The sequence below is a fragment of the Puma concolor genome, unplaced genomic scaffold, assembly GCF_028749965.1.
Source record: "Puma concolor isolate L17-30 unplaced genomic scaffold, mPumCon1.1.hap2 unalloc_scaffold_38, whole genome shotgun sequence".
NCBI lineage: Eukaryota > Metazoa > Chordata > Mammalia > Carnivora > Felidae > Puma > Puma concolor.
In genome coordinates, this window is record NW_028240245.1 from 125,229 (window position 1) to 151,921 (window position 26,693).

The 26,693-nt window shown below is 39.7% G+C and overlaps 1 protein-coding gene across 1 annotated transcript in view; it reads left to right on the forward strand.

Moving 5' to 3' along the window:
* The first annotated feature begins 2,457 nt into the window (after positions 1 to 2,457).
* Positions 2,458 to 26,693, forward strand: part of LOC147571242 (EF-hand calcium-binding domain-containing protein 13-like) — a 176,006-nt gene continuing 151,770 nt past the window's right edge. The window contains 3 exon segments of the mRNA XM_086696508.1: positions 2,458 to 2,487; positions 24,424 to 24,554; positions 25,348 to 25,430. Of these exon segments, the coding sequence (XP_086552634.1) occupies positions 2,458 to 2,487; positions 24,424 to 24,554; positions 25,348 to 25,430 (244 nt within the window).

Sequence of the window (26,693 nt, forward strand, 5' to 3'; positions counted from 1 at the left end):
GCCCCCAGTCCATAGCAGTTCTGAAAGTCACTTGGGTATAGGCTGGCAGTTCCATATGAAAGGCCTGGGAATAATTCTCCATGGATTTTCATTCTATCTTCTAGGCTTTTGGTTTTACCCTTGAAGCCATCTTTATTCCATTAAAGGTAGCATATATTCACGTGGAAATAGTTTTCTCAGCCTGCTTCCTGCTTATAGAGCTTGAGGGTCCAAAGACCTCTTTCCTTTTCATGCTCTGACTCCTTCAGCCCAAGCTGGCAGTGTTTCTGACAATTACAATACTCTTTAAAAAAAATTATGAATCTCCTGCAAATCTTGATTGGGTTTCAGTCCCATAAAATAAAAGCCCTACCCATAAATATCTTTGAGTTAAATCTTTTGCTACCTCGGGCTTCTGCAGAAGGACAAAAGCCTTAAGCTTCTTAGAAGCCATATTATTTGAATGAGAGGATCCAAGAAGCATAACCTTAAAATCTTTTGAGAGTCTTTTGCCTGCGATATCTCCCTTAAGCCACCACTGGAATAAATGCCAGTGGAGCAGTAAAATAGAAGACTGTGTCCTTGCAACTATGGTTAGCAATATTCACCCTTGAGTGACCATCTCTGAACCTCTCGAATGTGAGAAATAAAATTCTATCTTGCTTAGGCCACTGTTATTTAGGGATTTTCTGTTAGGTGAAAGAATCTAATCCTAACTACTATACTCTTGGTGCTATTTGGTGAGCGTCTCTGAAACTGACTAATACAGTAACTAACTCATCAATAGACTCAATACTAACAAACTACAAGTGCTCAAGATTGTGCAGCGTCCACAATCTGGTGATCAGACAGACTGAAACCATTATAATCGTTACACGTTAGAAGTTGATGCCTTATGAATAGATGGCAAATGGGCTCAGCTCATTAACAGAGGTGGACTGTAAACAGTGTGTGTGGGTAGGTGGGGAAGTAGGGAATGGAGGGTGGGGTGTTTACAAAAATAAAGGACATGGTCTCAGCACTCATTACTTACAGACTGTTGAGGGACATAAAACACGTACATGTTAAAAGTACTAAAGAATGCCTACACAACAGGATTTGAGATATAAACGGGCACAAGTATCTCTGAAGTAATTAAATGTTTTAACATTTTTTGAGCACTGCATAAACATTTTTGAATTATCACAATTCTGAACGAATGAGAAAACTGAGGCTTAGAGAGCTTAGTTTGCCCCACTGCATACAGTAAATAATTAGGATAATTGACTCAATAATTGAATTTGCATAGATCCAGCTCTAAAGTCCACGCTGCTCACCACAATGTTAACAACGGAGAGCTCAGGTTGGCTCAATCACTGTGAATTTTACCTTTTTGAAAATTTACCTTTACACCTCAAATCATGAGCTTTAGGGGGAAAGTATTTGCAAAACGCTCTCCGCTTGACAGAACATTTACGACTGTAAATGTAGCAAAAACCTTAAAAATGATCAATTTCACTGTCTTGGATTCGTACAACGTTTTAGCGACATAATATTTGGGGCGAGCCGTGAAAAATCGCTTTGTGTCTTTTACCAGTAACATTTCATCTGCAGCATGCACACACACAAGAAATTGATCTTCGAAGAAACACAAAGCATCTCTTCCCAAAGTAAGCGTTAGTCCTCTGAAGGGCAGCCTGGAACCGATTTCAGCAAAGTGTCGGGACAAAGAGCTCTGCGCTGTTGTCCGGTACAGAGCGGTAGAAACCAAGAAGGATGGAATGCTTTCGAAGGCAGGGCGGGAAGTCTTCAAAGGATGGATACAGGATAAGCCTGAAAAGATGTCAGACTGGGGCGGGGCACTGCACCAGGGAAGGAAGAGAGCTGCAGGAAGGGTAGGGAGTGCGGGAAGGACGGCGAAATCCAGGTGCCGGGAGGACAGCGCGCGGGGAGGAGCTCGCGTCTGGGCCGCCGGGCGGGGCCAGGTGAGGTCACAGGCCCTTGTGAGGTGGGGTGGAGCCGCGGGGCCGCAGCGCTGTCCAGTCGGCGCGGAGGCGGCGGCGAGCTCAGCCGCTCCCCGCTGCCCCGGAGCCCCTGCGCGGTGGCGGAGGCGGTGGCGGTGGCGGTGGCGGTGCCCTGGGTCCCGCACTCTTCCAGCGCGGGCCGCTCAGTGGGCGGAGCGTCGGCCTCGGTCAGGTGACCTGGGGGCGGGGCTTCGTCGCGTGGGATCCCGGGAAGGCGGCGCAGCGAGAGCGCCGGGCCACGCGGGGTGGGGGGGGGGCGGGGGCTGAGCGGCCTGCAGCTAGGACCTTCGGATCCCATGGGGCTAGGGCCTCGGCCCTTGAGGCGGGAGGAGGGGGACACCCTTGGGAGCCCGAGGGGGTTCACGGTGGGAGCCCCCCCCCCCCCCCCCCCCCCCGAGGGGACACAGGTGGAGAGGCAAGACTTGCCGAGGAGCGTGCCACCCGGTGCGAGGGACAAAGTGGAACAATTACGGAGATGGACGAAGGTTCCAGAAGGGACAGCGATGTGACTGGGCGGGCGGGGCACTAAAGGGGCAGACGCGGCTGGATCCGATGGTGCCTCGGAAATGGTGGTGGTTCTAGAAGGGTGGAGGTCATGGTGGCTGGGAAGCTTCCCTGCTTCTTGAGCAAACCCTCAAACCACTAGTAGAGCACTTGTTTTCATCTGGTGAGTAGTTTAACGTGTTCACAGGTCTACTCACTTTCTTCGCCAGAAGGCTAAACGAGCAGGGCCTGTTGGAATGTTCCACAGCACAGGTTCTTCCATGAAGTGGAAGTTCAGTCAGTATTGTTAAAGGTGGTAGTTGGGGGTGGTGCCGGTCGTGTGTGAACGTTAAGGGCAACGGGTGCAGTGAAGAGGTGTCTGCAGTTGCTGTTAATGGACGTTTGCGGTCATCGCTGCAAGGGAAGTGAGGGAGGAAGTGAGGGGGCGGCTTGGAAGGGAACCCAAATGGAAAGAGTAGAAAGTACTTTGCAGAAGGCTGTCGCCCTTGGGTGATGGGAGGGAAGCAGATGAGGAGGTGGTGGTAACTCAGCAAGTGAGAAAGTGCAGTTGTGAAAGCGCAATGCAAACATCAGAGCACTGAAAACAAAACAAAGTTAGATTCTCCATATTTCTGCCTAGCTGTGCCTCTGGGTTTACTAAGCAGCAGTGTAAATTTAGTGAAAGTATCCCTGGAGTTGGGAGTCAGGGACCTGAATTTTGCTACTATTTTGTGTACGTTGTGTGAGCAAATCACAATCTTTCTGTGTATCAGCTTCCTTATATATAATTAAGGTATTAGACCAGAAAGATTTCTTTTTTTAAAATGTTTGTTTATTTTTGAGAGAAAGAGAGTACAAGTGGGGCAGGGGCAGAGAGAGAGGAAGACACAGAATCTGCAGCAGCCCCCAGACTCTGAATTGTCAGCACAGAGCCCGATGTGGGGCTCGAACCCCCCCCCCCCCCATAAGATCATGAACTGAGCTGAAGTCAGAAGCTTAACCCACTGAGCCACTCAGGCACCCCTGACCAGAAAGATTTCTGAAATCATCCTAGCTCTGTTGTGGATTCTATGATTTCATGTAACAATAAGCACTCCTCCCCAACTTCATTTACGGCCTTTAAAGTTTGTTTATTTAAATTTCAATATAGTTAACATAAAGTGTTAGTTTTAGGTGTACAATATTCAGCAATTGTATACATTACTTAGTGCTCATCATGATAAGTGTACTCTTAATCCCTTCAGCTATTTGACCCATTCTCTACCCACCTCCCCTCTTGTAACCATTAGTTTATTTTCTATAGTTAAGAGTGTTTCTTGGTTTGTCCCTTTTTTTCCCTTTGTTTCTTAACATATGAGTGAAATCTTGTGGTATTTGTCTTTTCTGACACATTTCACTTAGCATTATACTGTCTAGCTCCATCCGTGCTGTTGCAAATGGCAAGATTATTCATTCTTTTTTATGGCTGAGTAATATTCCTCTGTGTGTGTGTGTGTGTGTGTGTGTGTGTGTATACCACCTCTTTATCCATCCATCTATCAATGGATAGATGGGCTGCTAACACTTGAGCTGCTTCCAAAATTTGGCTATTGTAGATAATGCTGCAGTAAACATAGGGGTGCATATAGTTTTTAAAAAAAATTTAATGTTTATTTTTGAGAGAGAGAGACCGAGCGCAAGCAGGGGAGGGGCAGAGAGAAAGGGAGACACAGAATCTGAAGCAGGCTCCAGGGTCTGAGCTGTCAGTACAGAGACCAATCAATGTGGAGCTTGAACCCACAAACCATGAGACCGTGACCTGAACCAAATTGGTTGCTTAACTGACTGAGCCGCCCAGGTACCCCCATATATCTTTTTGAATTACTGTTTTTGTATTCTTTGGGTAAATATCCAATCGTCTGATACTGGATCATATGGTAATTCTATTTTTAACTTTTTAAGGAACCTCCATACTGTTTTCCGTAGTGGCTGCACCAACTTGCATTCCCACCAACAGTGCACAAGGATTCCTTTTTCTCTATATCCTCACTAACATTTGTTTCTTGTGTTTTTGAATTTAGCCATTCTGACAGGTGTGATGTGATATCTCATTGTGCTTTTGATCTGTATTTCCCTGATGATGAGTGATGTTGAGCATCTTTTCATGTGTCTGTTGGCCATCTGTATGTCTTCCTCCCCTAATTTTAATGTGTGTATTAAATTGTAAAATTTTGAAAATTCTATATTCTGCCAAGGAATGGAAAACCCTTTAATAATAATATGACAGCTTGATCTACATGGGGACTGAATCAGTCACGATACTTAAAAAAATACTTGTGATGTATCAGACGGTTTTGAATTTCCTTCTTTTTGGGAGTTTTTGATGAATCAGATAGCGACCACCAAGATGTAAGGGAAAATGAGGAAAGACTGCGTATCTGGGAATGTGGTGGGCAGAACATAGGTATGGCTGGTGGTGGTGGTTTTCTCTCTCACTCTCCTAGTACTACCGGGACTAGAGGGTGAGTAGATGACCCCTTCTTGATTCTCATAGGTGCTTCCAGACATTTCTTCGTTCCGTTTTCAAAATGCTCAGTTTTGCACCTCGCATTATCAGATTATACCACCCACTACCACTCCTTGTTGCTTTAGTTAAATTTCAGCTCCTGGCTTTCTGCGGCTCTAACTGTACTCCTGTCATGATTCTTGTGACTTTAGCATTCGTGTAGATGATCCTTCCAGTACTCTGATCTCTCAGTTCCTGTCTTCCTACGATTATTTCACCTTTCCTCAGTCACTTGTCCCTTTTTCGTATTCTCAGTATGAAAAATTAATTCTCAATTAATTTATTAATTATTGCTAATTTCTTACTGTGCCTTATTTGGAAATTAAACTTTATTGTAGGTATTTGTGTTTAGGTAAAAACAATATATACTGGGTTTGGTACTCTGTAGTTTGAGGCTTCCACTGGGGGTCTGTGAACAGGTCTCCACGCATAAGGTGGGGGAATACTGTGTGCCATTCTCCAACCATCACATTCCTGTCTTTCAGGCTCACTCTGACTCTGATAATCCTTGGACCCCACCAGGATCTTCAGTCTACCTTTTTTTTTTTTTTTTTTTAGATGTCACTCACCGTCTCTCATACTTATTTCCCACGCACCTACTCCGTTTGTTACATGGTCAATAATTAAAACCATTCCCTTTCATTTCCCCCCGTTTCCTTATCACATTTTCAGTTCATTTTCCTTTCTTGGCTAAGTCATAATCTTAGATTAAATCTAGATCTCTGCATTGAACACAGCTAGAGAAAAAAACCACAACCATGCTTCCTGGTTTCACTTTAAGTTCACTGTCCTTTCCTCAAGGGACCCTTGAGGCTGCCCAGCAACTTTATCAGGTACCCCTGGGCTATTAATTCTTCCATTCTCCTCGATGACTGTTGTATAACAATACCTCTATCCTCAAACCTCTAGCATCTTCTCTCACATCCTTGTTCTCAGTTGATTATGCTGCTTCCTGTTTCACTAAGAAAACTAAAGCAATCGAGAGCAGCTGGCTGGCTCAGTCAGTAAAGCATATGAGTCTTGATGTCAGGGTTGTGGTTTCAAGCCCCACATTGGGTGTGGAGCCTACTTAAAAGCATATATATATACGAAATAATAAACGCTTATCTATATATCAAATAATAAAAGAGAACTCAGCAATCAGATGGTTTCCATCTTAAAATAAAAGTTTATATATATAATATAGATATTAAATAATAAAAGAAAACTCACAGCAATCAGATGATTTTCACAAGCCTCTACAACCACATCTGCTTACTTGGTCTTCATGTAATTAAGCCCAATTACTCTGTCATGTCTCCTATTCTTATAAGTATATTCTCAGCTAAGGACAGACCCTGCCCTTGTGCCCTAAATCTCATCTCCTTTATCCTACTTGAGAATATTGTTTCAGTAATTCTCCCCTCCAGTGTGATCAACTTTTGCTTCTCCACTAGATTATTCTTATCAGCGTATGAACATGCCTTTATTTTCCCCCATCTTCAACCCTCGTAACCCCTTTGCCCCTCACCTACTACCTCATTTCTTTTCCCCTTTAAAGCATACTCTTTGAAAGAGTCCTCTTCTGTTTGTCTCTGTTTTCTCTCCTCCGTTCTCTCTTGAACTCACTCCAAGGACATTATTTCCTTACCATACTACCCAAATGGCTCCTCTTAGGGTCGTTGGTGTCCTCCATGTTGGAAAACCTAATCAGCCATTCAGTACTCCTCTCACTTCACCTGTTGGCAGCATTTGTCACAGCTGATTACTCATTCTTCTTTTTTTTGAAATTTACTTTGAGAGACAGAGAGAGCGAGCAGGGTAGGGGCAGAGAGAGAGGGAAAGAGAGAATCCCAAGCACTGACAGAATCTCTGCACTGACAGTGCAGAGCCTGATGAGGGGCTGGACCTCATGAACCTTGAGATCATGACCTGAGCTGAAATCAAGAGTCAGACCCTTAACCAACTGAGCCACCCAGGCAATTGCTCATTCTTCTTTTGGAGTACTTTTTTCCACTTGGCTTTTAGGAATCTAGCCCCACCTGGTTATCCTCTTTGTGACGACTAGAGTGATCCTTTCAGAAAGGACTTTACATCATGTCATCTCCCTTCTCAAAACGGTCTCATGGCTTCCCATCTCAGAGCACAAGCCAAAGTTTTTACAATGATTTAAGGGCCCTCTATTTCTGCCCCCCTTCCTTGACCCCTCTGATCCCCACTTCTTTCACTTTGCTTTTTCTGCTTCAGCTTTGTGGGCTTTCCCACTGTTCCTTGAACAATGAAGCTGCTTCTTCCTTCTGAGCCTATGTACTTGCTTTTCTCTGGCTGAAATGCTGTCCCCTAACACATTCATTGGCTTCCTACTTTCATGCCTTCAGATCTGTATGCACAAGTCTCCCTCTAAGTAAGGTCTTTCTTGGCTACCCTATCTGTTCCCTGCTTCTCTTCCCTAACACCGTACTTCACTTTTTCCCCGTACTTTACATTTTTTTCCCTTTTAGTACTTATCACAGATAACATACTCCTTGACTAGGATGTAAGCTCCATGAGGAGCCAGATAAATAAACAGGATTTGTTTTTTCCTATTTTTTCACTGCTGTATCCCTGTTGTCTCTGTTTTCAGCCTGGAGGAGAGCCTAATACATAGTAAGCATGCAGTATATATGTGTTGAATTCATGGATGGAGAGACAAACGGATAGATTGGACAAGAGAAATACAACTTCATCTCTCTTGGTTTGTCCTTGCAAGTTCATATATGTATCATAGGATTGAAAGACTCGAGACATCTTTTGTCAGATTTATGGGGAAGGGACTTCCTGTACTATTTTTGCTCTTAGCTTGGAGAGGGTTATGTAGTATTTGATTCATCCAGCAGATGAAAACCAGTCAACTTTTTGATAGGTCAAAAATTATGAAACAATTCTTCCTTTCATGGTTTATTTAAATAAAACTCACTGTGCTTAATTAGGTACTTTGATAACTTAAGAAGCTGTTGGTGAGTAATCTCCATAAGGAAGACGTGCCTCCTTTCCTTTCCTTTCCTTTCCTTTCCTTTCCTTTCCTTTCCTTTCCTTTCCTTTCCTTTCCTTTCCTTTCCTTTCCTTCTTCTCTCCTCCCTCTCTTCCCCCCTCCTTCTTTCTTTCCTTCCTTTTATACATATAGCATTGTGCTTGTTATTGTGAGAAATAGTTCAAAGAATGTTAAGATACCAATCCATTCGTTTCAGTCCATCCATGAAATTTAGGTTATAGTTGATATAGGAGATGTACATGTGGCAAATAAAAATATAAGGCAAATGATTAATGCCAGTTGAGTAATGAAGACAGTTACAATGGTGGAGACCATACTATACCAACTAGTTGCTGAGTAAAGATTGAGCTCATTAGAGAAGACCTCGAAGAGGTAACATCGAGTGGGTTGCTGGGGAAATCTGCATAGCCAGCTAATGTCTTCTGAGATGGCTATTTGTCACATGGTTTCATTGGATTTTTAACATGGTTTGAATTCCAGGAATGTTGGACATACCACATTCAGCAGTAATTAGTATAACATTTCAGAAGTAAGTGATTTTAAAGTACTATCTCTGTTAAGAATATTAATACTTGCAGTTAAACTTCATGGTATGAAAATGACCCTGATCATTGTAACAATGTAATATAACTAGCAATGTAATAAATAGCACATCCACTGTAACTCAGATAGAAGTAAAAAAAACCTGTGAAAATGCGAGGAATTTTGAAAATTGGTTGGTATGTGATGTGGAAGTCTTTGATTTAAAACAGGCTGAGGCATCTTTTGTTTACAATAGTATTTTTTTGAGAGGCGATGCTATAGGGTGCTGAAGACCACGGCTCTTGAGTTAGGCTGTCTGACTTCAGATTCTGACTCTGCTATTTGTTGGTGGTTTAATCTTGGACAACTTGATCTGAGTCTTTATTTTCCTCATCTGTAAAATAAAGATAATGATAATTCCTTAAAAAATATCTGTAAGGAATAAATGAAATAATGTTAAAGTGTTCATCGTAATGTCTAGTATATAGTAAGCATTTAATAACATTGGGAATTGCTGCTATGTTAGTAGTTCTGTTTCTCTGGGTTTATTTGAATAAATAAATATAACTGGATTTCTCTGCCTTTTATGTCATTTGTTTTGGATTTCTCTACTTCTTATACCACAAAAGGTAAAATTAAGGGACGGTGTGATCTGTGAATTAGAATCTGCTAACTGCTTTTTCTAGTTTTTGTACACATATATGGCTTGCGGAATATCTATTTGGTATCATACTGTGTTACATTACAGGGATAACCAGGTAGGTAAGTGTAATTAAGTCTCTTAAGCAGACATATGATTTTTTTCTTATCTTTTTTTTTTTTTTTTGGCAGGAAATCCTTTTGTGCTCATTCATACTTGTTCATCAAGACCTTTGAGTCCTCAAGGGCCGCACTTACCTCTAAACTGAAAAATGGAAAGTAAAGTACCTTTATTCTGCCAGGTATTTTTTTCTAAAACAGTTTCTAAAGGCGGCGGCTGCTTCTTCTTCTTCTTCTTCTTCTTCTTCTTCTTCTTCTTCTTTAAAAATAGTTTACATTAAAAAATTAGTTTATGTTTATCTCACACCCATAATCAGTAAGCAGATTCATAGAGCAATATAGTTATAGGATCTTTTAATACCTAAGGTGAGTTTTGAGTTCTTTTAGTGGGCATATAATGAACTTTCATCCCAGCAATATCAAGAGGTCTGTGGTGTATGTTGAGAGTATTTTGTGGGGTAGGGGACTGGGATAATTTTTTGGGAGAATAAAGGATTTAAACCTACATAAACGGTTGTAGGTAACATAATTAATGATGTGGGAGTCTAACCAGAAGGTAATCGAAAAGATACCAAGTGTCTCTAGCCTTCTTCCCTGTGATTCAGGGGATGTTCTTATCCATTGGCCGGTATTGTGTCAAACAAAAAACAAACCCGGACTTAGTAAGGAGAGACTTTATTTGAAAGGAGTATTCCAAGGGAGGAAAGGGACTATTTATTGAAATAGGAGAGGGAAGGCTGTGACCATAAGATCCTCAAGGAGCTCAAGGGCCAGGCAAAAATGGCTTTTCTTTCATGGAGAGGAGTCAACAAGGCTAGGAACTGGATTTGGGGAAGTGGGATGAAAGAGTGGCATGATGAGATAAACAGATCAGAGAATATTGTAGGGGCCTGGAGGAAGGAGGAAAGCTTAACCACAGTTTGGCTAATAATCCTTCTGTTCTAATTAATCAGTGGGGTTAAAACAGTTTAGCTAATCATTCGTAGAACAAAGAAAAGGAATTTTGAAGGTATTTGGCCTCGTCATAGGTAAACAAGGGGGGCATCTGTGAGTTTTATCTAAAGCTTATGGGGGGGGGGGGAAGGGTGATTCCTTGCAGCAAGCCATTTTCCAGAACACAAAGGGGTAAAGGGATTCCTTTAATCTTCACTGTTTTCCAGGAGCACAAGGCTCAGGAAAAATTCAACATTGTCAACTCAGAGTCTTAACCTTTTAAATTTATGCTTTCAATGGATCTGGTGCTACCATATGACATGTACCTACACTGTAATCCGAAAGAAATTAAAAAAAATTTTTTTAACGTTTATTTATTTATTTTGAGAGAGAGCACATGTGCGCTAGAGAGAATATGAGTGGGAGAGGGGCAGAGAAAAGTAGAGAGAGGATCCCAAGCAGGCTCTGTGCTGTCAGCAGACAGTGTGGTGTGAGGCTGGATCTCACAAACTGTGAGATCATGACCTGAGCTGAAATCAAAAGTTAGGGGCACCTGGGCAGCTCAGTCGGTTAAGCATCCATCTTTGGTTCAGATCATGATCTCATGGTTCTTGGGTTCAAGCCCCACAACGGGCTATGTGCTGACAGCTCAGAGTCTGGAGCCTGCTTTGGATTCTGTGTCTTCCTCTCTCTCTGCCATTCTCCCACTCATCTGTGTCTCATTTTCTCTCAAAAATAAATAAACATTAAAAAAATTAAAAACAAAAGTCAGATGTTTAACCAACTGAGCCACTCAGGCGCCCCCCCACCCCCGCAAAAAAAAAACAAAACAAAACAAAACAAAAAAAACAATTTCAAGGCTTCTTGCTAAGTACCAAGATGTGTGATATGTCTACTAACCTGTTCCACTTTTTTATACCTAATACTTAGTTGATTGTATCCTCATGAGCTGATTTGGAAGAGCTGATTCTTAAAAGTTAAAAGAATTAACAGTATTAATATATCATACCAGTTTGTCTTAGGCTGTGTAGTTTATACTTCACAGACGGTTCACCTTTAACCACAGAATTTCAGAGATTATTTTCTTCCTTTTCTGTATCATCAAAGTTTCTGTTCACTCTTTGACTGCTTCTGTTCATCTGGTCTTTGATAACAGGTTTTTGTGCCTCTCTGTCTGTTTAGATCTTCCTCCTTTTATTTTCCTGGTTTCTGTTTTGAGTCATTTTTCTCAACATCTCTAGGAAACTTTTCATCATCCCTAATAAATATTAGGGCAGCAAATCAGATTGCCTTTTTGAAGCAGGTTGTTAAAGGTGTGCCTCTGTTGTAAGATGAATGTATGCAGACCCTAAAAGTCACTGAAATAGTTCCCTTAATTTACATTTTGTGTAGAAATAGAGATTCTCTAAACCCCCTTAGTGATCTGCTTTATACATTGCCTTTTGTAATTTGTTCAGGGGTTAAAAACTAATGTACCTTTGATCAGCTAGATGCAGTCCAGTTGTTTTAAGCAAGCAGCCATGTGTTTTTTTTTTTTTTAAGTTTATTTATTTTTGAGAGAGAGAGAGAGAAAGTGAGGATGAACAGTGGAGGGGCAGAGAGAGAGAAAGAGAGAGAGAATCCCAAGCAGGCTCTGCGCTGTCAGCAAGGAGCCCGATGCAGGGCTCGAATTCGTGAACTGTGAGATCATGTCCTAAGCTGAAACCAAGAGCTGGATGCTTAACCCACTGAGCTACCCAGATGACCTGCAAACAGCCACATTTCAAAAGAGTATATTTCTCACTTCGTTCCTCTTTTTCTAAACATGTTCGTTGCTCCTAGGCTCTAGTTCCTTTTTTGGAGGGGGAGGTGTCTGTTTAGAAGCAATATAGCTGCTTTATTTTTTTTCTCGATAGACTTTTATTTTTTAGAGCAGTTTTAGATTCACAGCAAAGTTGAGTGGGGAGTTCCCATATACTCCCTGCCTCTATACATGTGCAGCCTCCTCCACTATCAACATCCTACACCACCGTGGTACATTTGTTACAATCAATAAACCTACACGGACATATCTTTATCACCCAAAGTCCATACTTTACATTGGGGTTGATTCAGTATTGTGCATTCTGTGAGTTTGGACAAACGTATAGTGACATGTAGCCATTATTATAGTATATAGAATAGTTTCACTGCCCTACATATCTTCTGTGCTCTGCTTATTCGTTTTTCCCCTCCACCACTGACTACCGCTGGTCTCTGTAGTCTTCATAGGTTAACCTATTCAGAATGTCGTATAGTTGGAATCATATAGTATGTAGCCTTTGCAGATGGGCTTATTTTACTTAGCGATACGTATTTAAGTTTCCTCCGTGTCTTTTCATGGCTTGATAGTTCCTTTCTTTTTAGTGCCAGATAGTATTCCATTTTCTAGACGTACCACAGTTCCTGTACTGAATCTACTGCCATTCATCTGCTGAAGGGCACTGTTTTTTCCCCAAGTTTTGGCAATTCAGAAGAAAGCTGTTTTAAGCATCTGTGTGCAGGTTTTTGTGTGGATATATGTTTTCTACTCCTTTGGTAAATACCAATAAGGTGTAATTGCTGCCAAATATGGTATAAGTATGTTTAGTACTGTCTTTCAAAGTGGTTGTACCATTTTGCATTCCCACCAGCAATGAATAAGAGTTCCTCTTGCTCCACATCCTTGCCAGCATTTGGTTTTGTCAGTAGTTTGGATTTGGCCACTTGAACAGATGTGTAGTGGTATCTTGATGTTTTAATTTGCACTTTCCTATTGACATGATGTTGAGCAAATGATCTTTTCCTTTGCTTGTTTGCCATCTGCACGTCTTCTTTGGTAAGATGTCTGTTAAGATCTTTTGCCCACTTTTAAGTTGGGTTGTGCTTTTTCTTATTGTTAAGTGTTCTTTGTACATATATATATATTTTTTTAATTTTTTTTTTCAACGTTTATTTATTTTTGGGACAGAGAGAAACAGAGCATGAACGGGGGAGGGGCAGAGAGAGAGAGGGAGACACAGAATCGGAAACAGGCTCCAGGCTCTGAGCCATCAGCCCAGAGCCCGACGCGGGGCTTGAACTCACGGACCGCGAGATCGTGACCTGGCTGAAGTCGGACGCTTAACCGACTGCGCCACCCAGGCGCCCCAATGTCTTTTTTGACAAAATAATGTATTTAAGTCTATAATGTGAAGATTTGATATATGTTTACATTGTGAAATGATTACCACCTTTTACTCATTTCACATATTTACCTTATTTACTTAACTATGTTGGTGAGAACACTTAGGTTCTACTCTCTTAGCAAATTTCCATTGTGCAATGTAGTGTTATCAACTATAGCCATAATGTTATACACTAGGCCTACAGACCTTATTTATCTTTTAACTGAAAGTTTCTACCCTTTACCAGCCTCTCCCTTTTCTTATTTCCCCCACCTCCATCCCCGGAAACCACCCTTCTACTCTCTGTTTCTATGAATTTGGCTTTTTTAGAGTCCACATATATATAAGATCATCCAGTATTTGCCTTTCTATGTCTGACCTATTTTTACTTCACATGATGCCCTCAAGGTCCATCCATGTTGCATGGCTGGGTAGCATTCCTGTGTGTGTGTGTGTGTGTGTGTGTGTGTGTGTGTGTGTGTGTGATGACACATCTTTAGCCATTTATCTGTTGATTGACATTTATATTGTTTCCATACCTTGGCTGTTGTGAATAATGCTGTGATGAATCTAGGAGTGCAGATATCTCTTTGAGAGTGTTTTCATTGCCTTCAGATATATAGCCAGAAATGGAATTGCAGTATCATATTGTAGTTATATTTTTAATTTTTTGAGGAAGCTCCACATTATTTTCCATAGCGGCTGCACCAATTTACATGCCCACCAGCAGTGCACAAGTGTTTCCTTTCCTCCACATTCTTGCCAATACTTGTTTCTTGTCTCCTTGAAAACAGCTATTCTAACAGGTGTGAGATGATACGTCATTATGGTTTTGATTTGCATTTCCCTGATGATGAGCGATTGTGAGCCATTTCATGTACCTGTCGGCCATTTGTATGTCTTTTTTTGGAAAAATGTCTATTCAAGTCCTTTTAAAATTGGATTATTTATGTTATTGAGTTGTATGAATTCCTTGTATATTTGAATATTAACTCATCAGATATATGGTTTGCAAATATTTTCTCCCATTGTATAGATTCCCTTTTCATTTTGCTGATGGTTTCCTTTGCTGTCCAGAAACTTTTTAGTTTGATGTAGTCCCGCTTGTTAATTTTGCTTTTGTTGCCTTTGCTTTTTGTGTCAAATCCAAAACATTATTGTCCAGTGTCGAAGAGCTTACTATGTTCTACAAGTGTTACTATTTCCTTTTCAAAATTGCTTTAGCTCTTTGAGGTCTCTTGTGATTCTATACAAATTTTAGGATTATTTATTCTACTTCTGTGCAAAAAATGCCAGTGGAATTTGGACAGGAATTGCATTTAATATATAAATCACTTTGGGTAGTATAAGACATTTAAAAAATATTAATTCTTCCAGTCCACAAACACAAAACATCCTGCCATTTATTTGTGTCTTCTTCAGTGTTTTTCATTAATGTTTTATGGTTTTCGGTGTACTCATCTTTCACCTCCTTGGTTAAATCTGTTTCTAAGTATTTTGTTTTTTGATGCTATTGTAAGTGGGATTGTTTTCTTAATTTATCTTTCTGATAGTTTCTTGTTAGTGTATAGAAATACAACTGATTTTTGTCTATTGATTTTGTAATCTGTTTGACTTGGGTACAGATCAGAGGTTCCCATGATCCCTACTCAGGTTTAATTAATTGCTAGAGCATCTCACAGAACTCAGGGAAACATTTATGTTCAGCAGTTTATTAAAGGACATGACTGAGTATACAGAAGAATAGTCCCATGAAGATATTCATTGGGTGAGGTTTGGGAGGGTCCCAAGCACAGGAGCTTCTGTCCCCATGGGGTTGGGGTGTGTCACCCTCCTAGTCTGTGGATGTGTTCACCAACCTAGAAGTTCTCCAGAGAGGGGAAGGGGACTGGAAATGGAATTAATAATTGATCCTACCTACATGAATAAGCCTCCATAAAAATCTCAATAATATAGGCCTGTTCAGAGACCTTCCAGGTTGGTAAACACCTCCACATACCAGGAGGCTGATGTCCTCCCAAATCCTTGGGGACAGAAGCTCCTGTGCTAAGATCCTGCCAGACATTGCCCTATGTATCCCTTCATCTGGCTATTCACCTGTATCTTTTATCATATTTAAAAAAGTAAACTGGTAAACATATGTAACTATTTTTCTAAGTTCTGTGAGCTCTTGTAGCAAATTAATCAAATCCAAGGAGAGTCTTTTGGGAGCCTCTCATTTATAGGCGATGAGTCCGAAGCACAGGTCACAATCTGGAGTTGTGATTGGCATAAGTGGGGTGGGAGCAGCCTTGTGGGACAGATCCCTTAACCTGTGGAATCTGACAGTATATCCAAGTAGATAGTGTTAGAATTGAGGTAAATTGTAGGACCCAGTTGGTGCCACACCCAGTTGGTGTGGCAGAGAATTGCTTGGTGGTGGGGAAGAATACCTCACACATCTGGTGTCAGAAGTGTTGTGAGTGTGGTAGTCGTGGAGGAGTAAAGGAGAAACACAGAAGAAGAATGGGTTTTTCCCTATCACATTTGGGGTATCACATGTGGGGTGTCACATTTACTGTTTTGCCTATGTTGAACCATCCTTGAATTCCAGAAATAAATCCCACTAGATCATGGTCTATGATCCTCTTAATGTACAATTGAAATATTAGTATATTGTACTAATACTGTACAATATTAGTATTGTACTAATTAGTATTAGTATTGTATTGTACTAATATTGTACTAATATAATGTACTATTGAAATATTGTGTTGAGAATTTTTGCATCTATGTTTATCAGGGATATTGGACGGCAGATTTCTTTCTTGTAGTGTCCTTGTCTGGTTTTGTTACCTGTAATGTTGGCCTCATAAAACAAGTTTGGAAGTGTTCCCTCCTGTTCAGTTTTTGGGAAGAGTTTGAGAAGGATTGGTGTTAATTCTTAAATGTTTAGTAGAAATCACCAGTGAAGCCATCTTGGACTTTGTGGGGAGGTCTTTGATTACTGATTCAATCTCCTTACTAATAATTGGTCTGTTCCCATTTTCTATGTCTTCATGATTCAGGCTTGTATGTTTCTAGAAATTTATAAATTTCTTTTAGGTTATCTAATTTGTTGGCATATAATTGTTCATAGTAATTTCTTATGAGCTTTAGTATTTCTGTTATCAGTTGAATGTCTCCTCTTTATTTCTGATTTTGAGACTTTTCTTTTTTTCTTAGTCTAGTAAGATTTGTCAGTTTTGGTTATTTTTTCAAAAGACAAACTCTTAGCTTCTTTTATCTTTTCTATTGTCTTTTTAGTTTATGTTTCTGAGCTTGGTTATTTCCTTCTATTAACTTTGGGCTTAGTTCCTTTTTTCCTTCCAGTTCCTTGAGGTATAAAATTAAGTTGTTTATTCGAGATCTTTCTTTTTTCTTTTTTTTAAGTTTTATTTTTTAACGTTTATTCATTTTTGAGACACAGAGACAGAGTGTGAGTGGGGGAGGGGCAGAGAGAGAGGGTGACACAGAATCCAAAGCAGGCTCCAGGCTCTGTGCTATCAGCTGTCATGTGAGATCATGACCTGAGCCGATCGGACTCTCAACCAACTGAGCCACCCAGGTGCCCCTCTTTTTTCTTGATGTAGGTGTTTATCTCTATAAACATTTTTCTTAGAACAGCTTTTGCTGCATCCAGTCAGTTTTGGTATATTGTGTTTTCATTTACTTTGTCTCCAGGTATTTTTTATTTCCCTTTTGATTTTCTCTTTGACCAATTGGTTGTTCAGGAACATAGTGTTTAATCGCTACATATGTGATTTTTTTCAGGTTTTTTTCTTGTAATTGATTTCTTGTTTTATACCTTTGTGGTCACAGAAGATGTTTGATATGATTTCAGTCTTCTTAAGATTTTAAAGACGTGTTTTGTGGCCTAACAAATTATCTATCCTGGAGAATGTTGCCTGTGTGCTTGAGAGAATGTATATGCTGCTGCTGTTGGATAGAATGCTCTCTATATGTCTGTTAGGTCCATTTGGTTTCCAGTATAGTTGAAGTTCAGTGTTCTCCTTCATTTTTCTCTAGTTAGTCTATCTACTGTTGAAAGTGGGGTATTTAAGTGTCCCTTACTATTGCTGCATTGCTGTCTATTTCTCCCGTCAGATCTGTTAGTATTTGTTTTATATGTTTAGATGCTCTAATATTGGATACATAAACACTGCAGTTGCTATATCCTCTTGATTAATTCACCCCTTTATCATTATGTAATGATTCTTGTTTGTCTCTTGTTATAATTTTTGGCTTAAGAACATACATTGAGGGGCACATGAGTGGCTCAGTCGGTTGAGCGTCCGACTACAGCTCAGGTCATTATCTCACGGTTCGTGAATTGGAGCTCCTCATGGGGTTCTGTGCTGACAGCTCAGATTCAGATTCTGTGTCTCCCTCTCTCTCTCTGCCCCTCCCTCAATCATGCTCTCTCTCTCTCTCTCAAAAATAAACATTAAAAAAAAAACACGTATTGAGGGGTGCCTGGGTGGCTCAGTTGGTTAAGTGACTGACGTTCGCTCAGGCCGTGATCCCATGGTTCATGGGTTTGAGCCCCGTGTTGCTCTCTGTGCTGACAGCTCAGAGCCTGGAGCCTGCTTTGGATTCAGTGTCTCCCTCTGTCTCTGCCCCTCCCCCGCTCACTCTCTGTGTCTCTCTCTCTCAAAAATAAGCAAACATTAAAAAAATTAAAAAAACAAAAAATATTTATTGAAATTTATTTTGTCTAATATGAATATAGCTAGATTTGCCCTCTTTTGGTTTCCATTTTCATGGAATATCTTTTTCCATCCCTTCACTTTCAGTCTATAAGTGTCCTTAAAGCTGCAGGGAGTCTCTAGGAGGCAGCAGATATTTGGGTCTTTTTTTTTTTTTTTTTTCTTTTAATCTATTCAGCCACTCTGTCTTTTGATTGGAGAATTTAGTCCATTTACATTGAAGGTGATTATTGATAGGTATGGATTTACTATTGCCATTTTGTTGCTTGTTTTCTGGCTTGGTTGCTTGTTTTCTTTGTTCCTTTCTTCCTCTTACTCTCTCCCTTTGTGATTTGATGATTTTCCCTAGTGATATACTTAAAATTATATTTTTTAACTTTTAAGTAATCTTTACAACCAATGTGGGGCTCAAACTTACAACCTCGAGATCAAGAGTCACATGTTCCACTGACTGAGCCAGCCAGGTGCCCTTCTAGTGATATACTTTGATTCCTTTCTTTTTATCTTTTGTATATTTACTGTAGGTTTTTGCTTTGTGGTTACCATAAGGCTTATATAAAACATCTTATAAGCCTATTTTAAACTGGTAACAACTTAACTTCAAATGTATACAAAAGTTCAGCATTTTTACACCTCACTCTCATTTTGTTTTTGATGTCACCACTTACGTCTTTTTATATTTGTGTATCCATTAACAGATTATTGTTGTTATAGTTGTTTTAATACATTTATCTTTTAACCTATATGTGAGTTATATGTGATTTACCTTCCACCATTACAAGATGTCAGTATTCCGAATTTAACTATATGTTTACCTCTACCAGTGAGATTTACACTTTCATTTGTTTTCATGTTACTAATTAGCATCCTTTCATTTTAGCTTGAAGAACTCCCTTTAACATTTCTTTTTTCTTTTTTAATGTTTATTTATTATTTTTGAGAGAGAGAGAGAGAGAGAGAGAGAGAGACAGACAGTGTGAGCAAGGGAAGGGCAGAGAGAGAGGGAGACACAGAATCTAAAACAGGCTCCAGGCTCTGAGCTTTGAGCACAGAACCTGACGTGGGGCTCGAATTCACGAGCTATGCGATCGTGACCTGAGCTGAAGGTGGACGTTCAACCGACTGAGCCATCCCGGCACCCCCACTTTAACATTTCTTATAAGGTCAGTCTATCTAGTGTGATGAACTCCTTTAGCCTTTTTTTTTTTTTTTTTTTGTCTGGGAAACTATCTGTCTTTCAGTTCTGTAGGACAGCTTTGGGGGGTAGAGTACTCTTGGTTGGCAGGTTTTTGTTTTTGGTATTTTTTGCCCCCAGGATTTTAAATATACCATACCACTGCCTTCTGGCCTGCAAGGTTGCTGCTGACAAATCTGGTGATAATCTCATGGAGAATCCCACTATTCCTTTATGTTCAGTGACAAAAGGCAAAATAATTATTTCTAGAACATCGCAATAAAACTTGTCACCTAGGAAGGAATGGGAGATGGTGGAAGTGTTCCTTTACATTCTTTCATTAGCACTGTATAAACTAGGTTACCTGGGAGACACAATGCCCTAGAAGAATAGGGTACAGAACAAATGTTTTCACTTATTCATTATTTATAGTAAGTCATCCCAATTCTGTAAAATGTTTGAGGCAGCTCATAACATAAACACACTTATACTTTAGAAAAATAATAAAGGATTTGAAAAATCATGTAGTAATGTGGAAATCATAATTGTTCCAGAAATATGAAGATCTCAATGGAGATATATGGGTAGAGGATGGGTGATATAAAGTAGCAGTAGATTCTAGATTATGACTCACTTGTGTGTTATAAAATCAACTTAGGAGGTCACTAACTGGTATTTTGTTTAAAAAGAAATTCGAATAGTATTGAAGACACTAGAGTGTTTTTCACATAATAAGTATTACTTTGCGAACTTACTTCAGTTCTCTCTCTTTGTATACGTGTACTACATCTCAATAGAAATGTATTTTATACTCTGGGTCATAATCAAAAGAGTTAAAGTCATTCCCTGTGTGAGTGGAGGACTGCAGAGGAGACTAATAATAGGGCAGATTCAGGGGGGCTAAGAGCAAGGTAATGGCGCTCCGAGGGCAGGAATTCATGGGATTGGACTTAAAGGGATAGAGAGTCAAAAGGGCAAGGCACCTGCTAAGGAAGGGCAGTGAGGTAGGTGCATGATAAAAATTACCTCTATATCACAATTTTGCTTGGGGCCAAATTCATCTGAAGATGTTATAGATTCAATCCATTCATTGTCCTTTGTATTACTTAAGTAGCCCTTGTATAGCAGGTTACTCTAAAAAGGAGCCACTTCTGCTAAAGAGCTTTTAGTTTTGCTTTTAGTTCCTTTATAAGGAAGAATAAGGTATTTCTTATAAAATACTGAGTTATAGACCAATTGATGGGAGCTCTGAATAGGAACAAGCCTGTGGTTGTTTGCATAGCGACTATCAAATTTATCTACACGTTAAAATCACCTGGCTATCTTTTTTAAGTTTTAATTTGAATTCCAGTTAACATATAGTATAATATTGGTTTTAGGTGTACAATTTAGTGGTTCAACCCTTAATCTGTTGAAGTTAATCTGATCAAGTCTTTAAAATTCTACAACCATGGTGATATAATTAGCAAAATCCAGACTGTGGAAAATCTATAGGACAAATTGCCTGGCAATAGTGATAATGAGGATGATAAAAGACATGGAAAAAGAGCCTATAGGTAAAAAAGAGATCTAAATAAGACACATCAATCAACAAACTGTAATGGTGACCTTCCTGAATCCTGATGCAGCGTGTTAATAAATTTTGACATTTACGAAACAATTGGAAATTTGAACACTGATCATGTTTGATGATACTAAGAAATTATTGTTAACTTTTAGGGTGTCATAATTGTGTTTTAAGTGTGTTTTTTTTTAAAAGAAAAAACACCTTGGGGCACCTGGGTGGCTTAGTCAGTTAAGCGTCTGACTTCTGCTCAGGTCATGATCTCGCAGTTTGTGAGTTCGAGCCCTGCGTTGGGAGCCTGGGGCCTGCTTCGGATTCTGTCTCTCTTTCTCTCTCTCTCTCTCTCTCTCTCTGCCCCTCCTCTGCTTGTGCTCTGCCTCTCTCAAAAATAAACATTAAAAATTTTTTTTCAAAAATAAAAGAAAAAACACCTTGTAGAAATTAATATTAAAATTTTCACTCATGAAATAATATGATGTTGGAATTTGCTTCAAAATAATAAGAAACGGGAGTAGGGATATAGCTGAAATAGGATTGGCTATTATTGAAGCTGGGTGATGGGTACATGGGAAGCTTGTCACATTATTCTTTTTAACGTCTATTTATTTTTGAGAGCCAGAGACAGAGCATGAGTGGGGGAGGGACAGAGAGAGAGGGAGACACAGAATCTGAAGCAGGCTCCAGACCCTGAGCTGTCAGCACAGAGTCCAATGCGGGGCTCCAGCCCATGAACCATGAGATCATGATCTGAACCAAAGTCAGACACTTAACCGACTGAGCCACCCAGTCGCCCCAATCATCGCATTAGTCTGTCTACTTTTGTATATGCTTGAGATTTTCTATAGATAAAAGATGAAAAAAAGAAAAAGTAAGAAAAAAAGCAACTCAGGAATTATTCCAATTTTCTGTGCAATTTAGGTATGAAACATCAATATTCCTCTGTGGAGAAGAGAAATCCTCCGATTTTTCAGGAGAGAAAAAGTTCAGAAGAAAGAAAAGTTTACAAGTACAGTTGCATACTGAAAGAACTGAGGTACTTATGATCTGAAAATATTTTACTTTTGAGCGTTGTTTTTAGCTTTCAAACATTCCATCACATTTTAGTCCAAGTATTGAAATGTCACATCAATCAAAATCATTTTTTTTTTTTTTTTGAGAGAAGAGAGAGAGTGCGAGCAGGGGAAAGGGGCAGAGGGGCAGAGGAAAAGGGAGAGAGAGAATCCTAAGCAGGCTCCACACCCAGCATAGAGCCTGACATGGACTTGATCTCATGACCATGAGATCATGACCTTAACTGAAATTCGTGCAGACACTTAACCTACTGAGCCACCTAGGTACCCCTGAAATGTCACAATCTTAAATATTTCTTCTTTCTCTTCCTTCCCCTGTTCCTCCTCTTTTTCTTCTTTTTCTTCTTCCTCCTCCTCCTCCTCCTCCTTTTTTTTTTTTTTTTTTTTTACAAAAAATGTAACAAGGAACCCATTCAGAAGAATATGACATTTTCCCCTTCCTTCTCCATTAGATCTTTATTTTTATTACTTTGCTCTCTGTTAACACTTCTGCTGTTGTAACAGTGACCCTGAGCATTCCTTGGCTGTGGCAGCATAACTTTAATCTTGGCCCCCATCTTGCTCTGTATATGGTCTTCTCCCCTGTGTTTATATCTCAAGTCTCCTTCCATTTTTATAAACACTTCATTGTATATCTCATCTTGAGATCCTTAACTTTGTTCCCTCTCCACAGACCTTTTATCCAAATAAAGTCACATATACAGGTTCCAAGGAGTAGGATATGGACATATCTTTTTGGGGCCACCATTCAGCCTGCCTCATTCACTATATGATGTACTTAGATATACTGTCTATCTCATCTGGGTAATTTCTCCCATCTGCTTTCTAGTTTATCTTTCTCCAGCTGAATCTAATCTCTAGTTTAAACTGTCTATTGAGAATTTAATTTCAGTGCCTATATTTTTTACCTCTAGAAACTTTATTTGGTTCTTCTTTTTTTTCAATTAAAAAAAATTTTTTTAACGTTTATTTATTTTTGAGACAGAGCAAGACAGAGCACGAACGGGGGAGGGTCAGAGAGAGAGGGAGGCACAGAATCTGAAACAGGATCCAGGCTCTGAGTTGTCAGCACAGGGCCCGATGCGGGGCTGGAACTCACGGACCGCGAGATCATGACCTGAGCCGAAGTCGGACGCTCAGCCGACCGAGCCACCCAGGCGCCCCTGGTTCTTCTTTCTAAAAAGAATTTTTTTTAACATTTATTTATTTTTGAGAGACAGAGAGAGACAGAGCATGAGCAGGGGAGAGGCAGAGAGAGAGGGAGACACAGAATCTGAAGCAGGCTCCAGGCTCTGAGCTTTGAGCACAGAGCCTGACGCGGGGCTTGAACTCACAAACCGCCAGATCATGACCCGAGCCGAAGTCAGACGCTCAACCGACTGAGCCACCCTGGCACCCCCATTTGGTTCTTCTTATAATCTGCCTTATGTCATGTTTTTTGGTCATGTTCTTTAGTTGTTTCAAGACTGATACCTGATAAAGATAATATAAAGTCCCTGGGGGATCTAAGTCTTCTGTTTATTGCTTTGTCTGCTTCTTACTCATTAACTTATGTCCTTGGGTACTTTGTACTTTTTGTTTATTTTCTCATATATTGTTGATCTAAATCTGTGGGAATCTCACGTGAGTCTGGATCTAGAGTATTCTCCTCCAAGAGAATTTGAATTCTCTTCTGCACTGCACTTCAGAGATGTGATGAACATGGGACAACTTTAAATGACTTTTTTGGTTTCTGTGCTCCTACCCCACATATTTAGTGTAGATTTGAGTTCTGTACTCATGTGTGGGTAGATCTATCACCATAACTAATCCAGAGGAGTACACTTTCTTCTCTCTCTCTCTCTCTCTCTCTCTTTTTTTCCAGCCTGGAGCTGAGACAAAGACAGATTTTACTCTGCATACTTCTGTGCTTCAAAAGGGGCCTAGACTCCATGTAAACAAGGTTCTAGACTCCACGTAAAATTGAAGACACCTATTATTACAGTCCTCGTTTTCTAAAGTGATGCTTTTCTGTCTACCCAGCTACTTGCCACTTTTGAATCATGCTTATGCATACATGTTAAGTGGATAATTTTCTCAATCATGAGGATGATTTAAAGCATGAGTACCTGTGTTATTTGAAGAACTGTGTTGATTCTCCACATTATTTTGCTCATATAGTCAAAGCCCATATATGTAGCCTAGAATCTGGTGGTCTTCTCTTCACTATACCATAGATTTGTCCTGCTTTGTGAAATCCACTATTTTAAATTGACACGACATTAATTAGATGATTTAGTTGCATACTTAGAAAGACATGACTCTGCAAAAAAAATTCCATAGTTTATTTAAAATTTTAGTGTATGTAAACTCTAATTCCATTACAAAAAGCAATTTTACATCAGTGAGGAACCCAGATATGATTAGCTGTCTTTTTAAGAGGTTTATTTTCCAGTAATGCTGGCTTACCAGTGTGATCTCAGGCACCCACATTCCTGCATTTGGCTCTAGATTGCCTCTTCCTCAGTGAAGCTGTTGAAGGAGAAGATGACTAAGAAAGAAAGGTCTTCACTCAAGTTTCCGAATCAGTACAGTGTTCACAAGGCTTTATCACCCCTTTGTACATCTTCCTCAGTTATTCGGTATTTAAATCATTGTTTTTTTCCCTTAAATGTTGCATTAAGATTTGGGTTTTTCTTTCCAGAATCATCTATCATTTCCACATAAAGTATGCAAAATAGTTTGTGCAAACTAAGACTATGCTCTAGGGAGGGTGGCGTAGAGCTAACTAAGATCACTGTATGTGGAATTCACAAACTTAACGTTGAGTCCTTATCGACCTCCCTTGCTAGCTTAGGCTCTTGTACAATTCACTTTCTATCTCTGGGCCTCAGTCTCCACATCTGTACAAGAATCTTGTACTAGACGGACCCTTGAGATTCCTTCTAACACTAACATTCTATGATTTGAGTTATTTACGTGTTAGGGGATTAGATAAGTCATCTTTTCAAAAAATTTTTACTGACAGGTTGTGGCATCTGGGATTCTTTGCTATTTAAAGATACTCTTGTTTTTCCTTACTATAATAACTTTCTATAAAATTTGCTGTGACTTGAATTAAGAGTAGCAAAAATTGGACGACAGCCAAAGGATAGTGAATCATGGGCACTACTTACTGACCAGGGTAAATTCTGCTCCATAGAGAGATGTCTAAAAGAAGCAAGGTGGGAATTCTGGGATGAAGAGTATATAATTCACTGTCACTTGGATGGTCTTTCAATAAAGGTTTTTATGGAGTAAGAGACTGGAGAATCTCAAACTGTTGATAGGCTTGCTAGTATTTTAATGGAAAAATGGCATAAATACTTTGTGTGTGTGGTGTTTTGTTTTGTTTCGTTTTTGTGCTGCTTTCTAATGTGGCTGTTTCTTTGACAGGGAAAGGGAAATGCTTTCTAGCCTCTGCAAGACATCATGTAATGAAGTACCTCAAGGACACTGACACTCACAAGAATTAAGCGGTAATAATGGATTCTAGAACTTCGTGAATAAATTCCCTGATTGTGTACATTTTAGAAATTGTTTCCGTGATTAGTGTCGCTTTCTTTACTCCTAATGGCATATGGTATCAACTAATATTACATGATGTGACAAATGCTGTAGTCTGTGAGTAAGCATGAGCAAACTAGGTAAAATAAGTATTCATAAATATCTTTTTTTAGAAATATCTTCTGTCATATTGATAGGCAAAATGTAACATATGTGCTTATTTTAGTTAAAATATTTCGGGAAAAAAGTCTGACTATTACATCCAACGAATATATTAGTAAGCACTAGAGTCACTGATTTTACTAGGATTTAGTTCTTGGTACATAGTACCCTTCGCTTCTTTTTTTTCCCCCTTCGCTTCTTGACACTGAACTCTCCCGTATCTTGGGCCTCTTCTTTATATTTATGGAGTCATTTAGCACATTTTTCCTTTCTGATCATCATATTAGGCATCTTTTTATTTATTTTTTTTTTTCATAAGTAATCTCTGTGCTCAACGTGGGCCTTAAACTCACAACCCTGAGATCAGAAGTTGCGTGTTCTACTAACTGAGCCAGCCAGGTGCCCCTATGTTAGGCATCTTTTCTTTTTCTTTAAATTTTTAATGTTTATTTATGTTTGAGAGAGAGAGAGAGAGACAGACAGAACGTGAGCAGGGGAGGGGCAGAGAGTGAGGGAGACACAGAATCGTAAGCAGGCCCCAGGCTCTGAGCTGTCAGCACACAGCCCAATGTGGGGCTTGAACTCACGAACCACGAGATTATCACCTGAGCTGCAGTCGGATGCTTAATCAACTGACTCACCCACGTGCCCCAGACATCTTTTATCCTCCAGTTTTATTGGGATATAATTAAGATGTAGCACTGTGTAAGTTTAAGGTGTATAGCATAATGACTTGACTTACATATATTGTCAGATGATTACCACAGTAAGTTTAATTAATATCCATCATCTCATATAGATACAGAAAAAAAGGAAAAAAAGTTTTCCTCACGAGGAGAACTGTTAGGATTGTAAACAACATCCATAGCCTTCCCTATTTTCTCATTGGAGAAGATTCCCTTTCATGTCACTAATCCCTTCACTCTTAATTTTCTTCCATTGAATTTTCTTCTGCTTCCTCAGGGACTGTGTCAGTATTATACTGTATGTTTTTCAAAGAAGCTTCTTTTTTTTTTTTTTAATTTTTTTTTTTTCAACGTTTATTTATTTTTGGGACAGAGAGAGACAGAGCA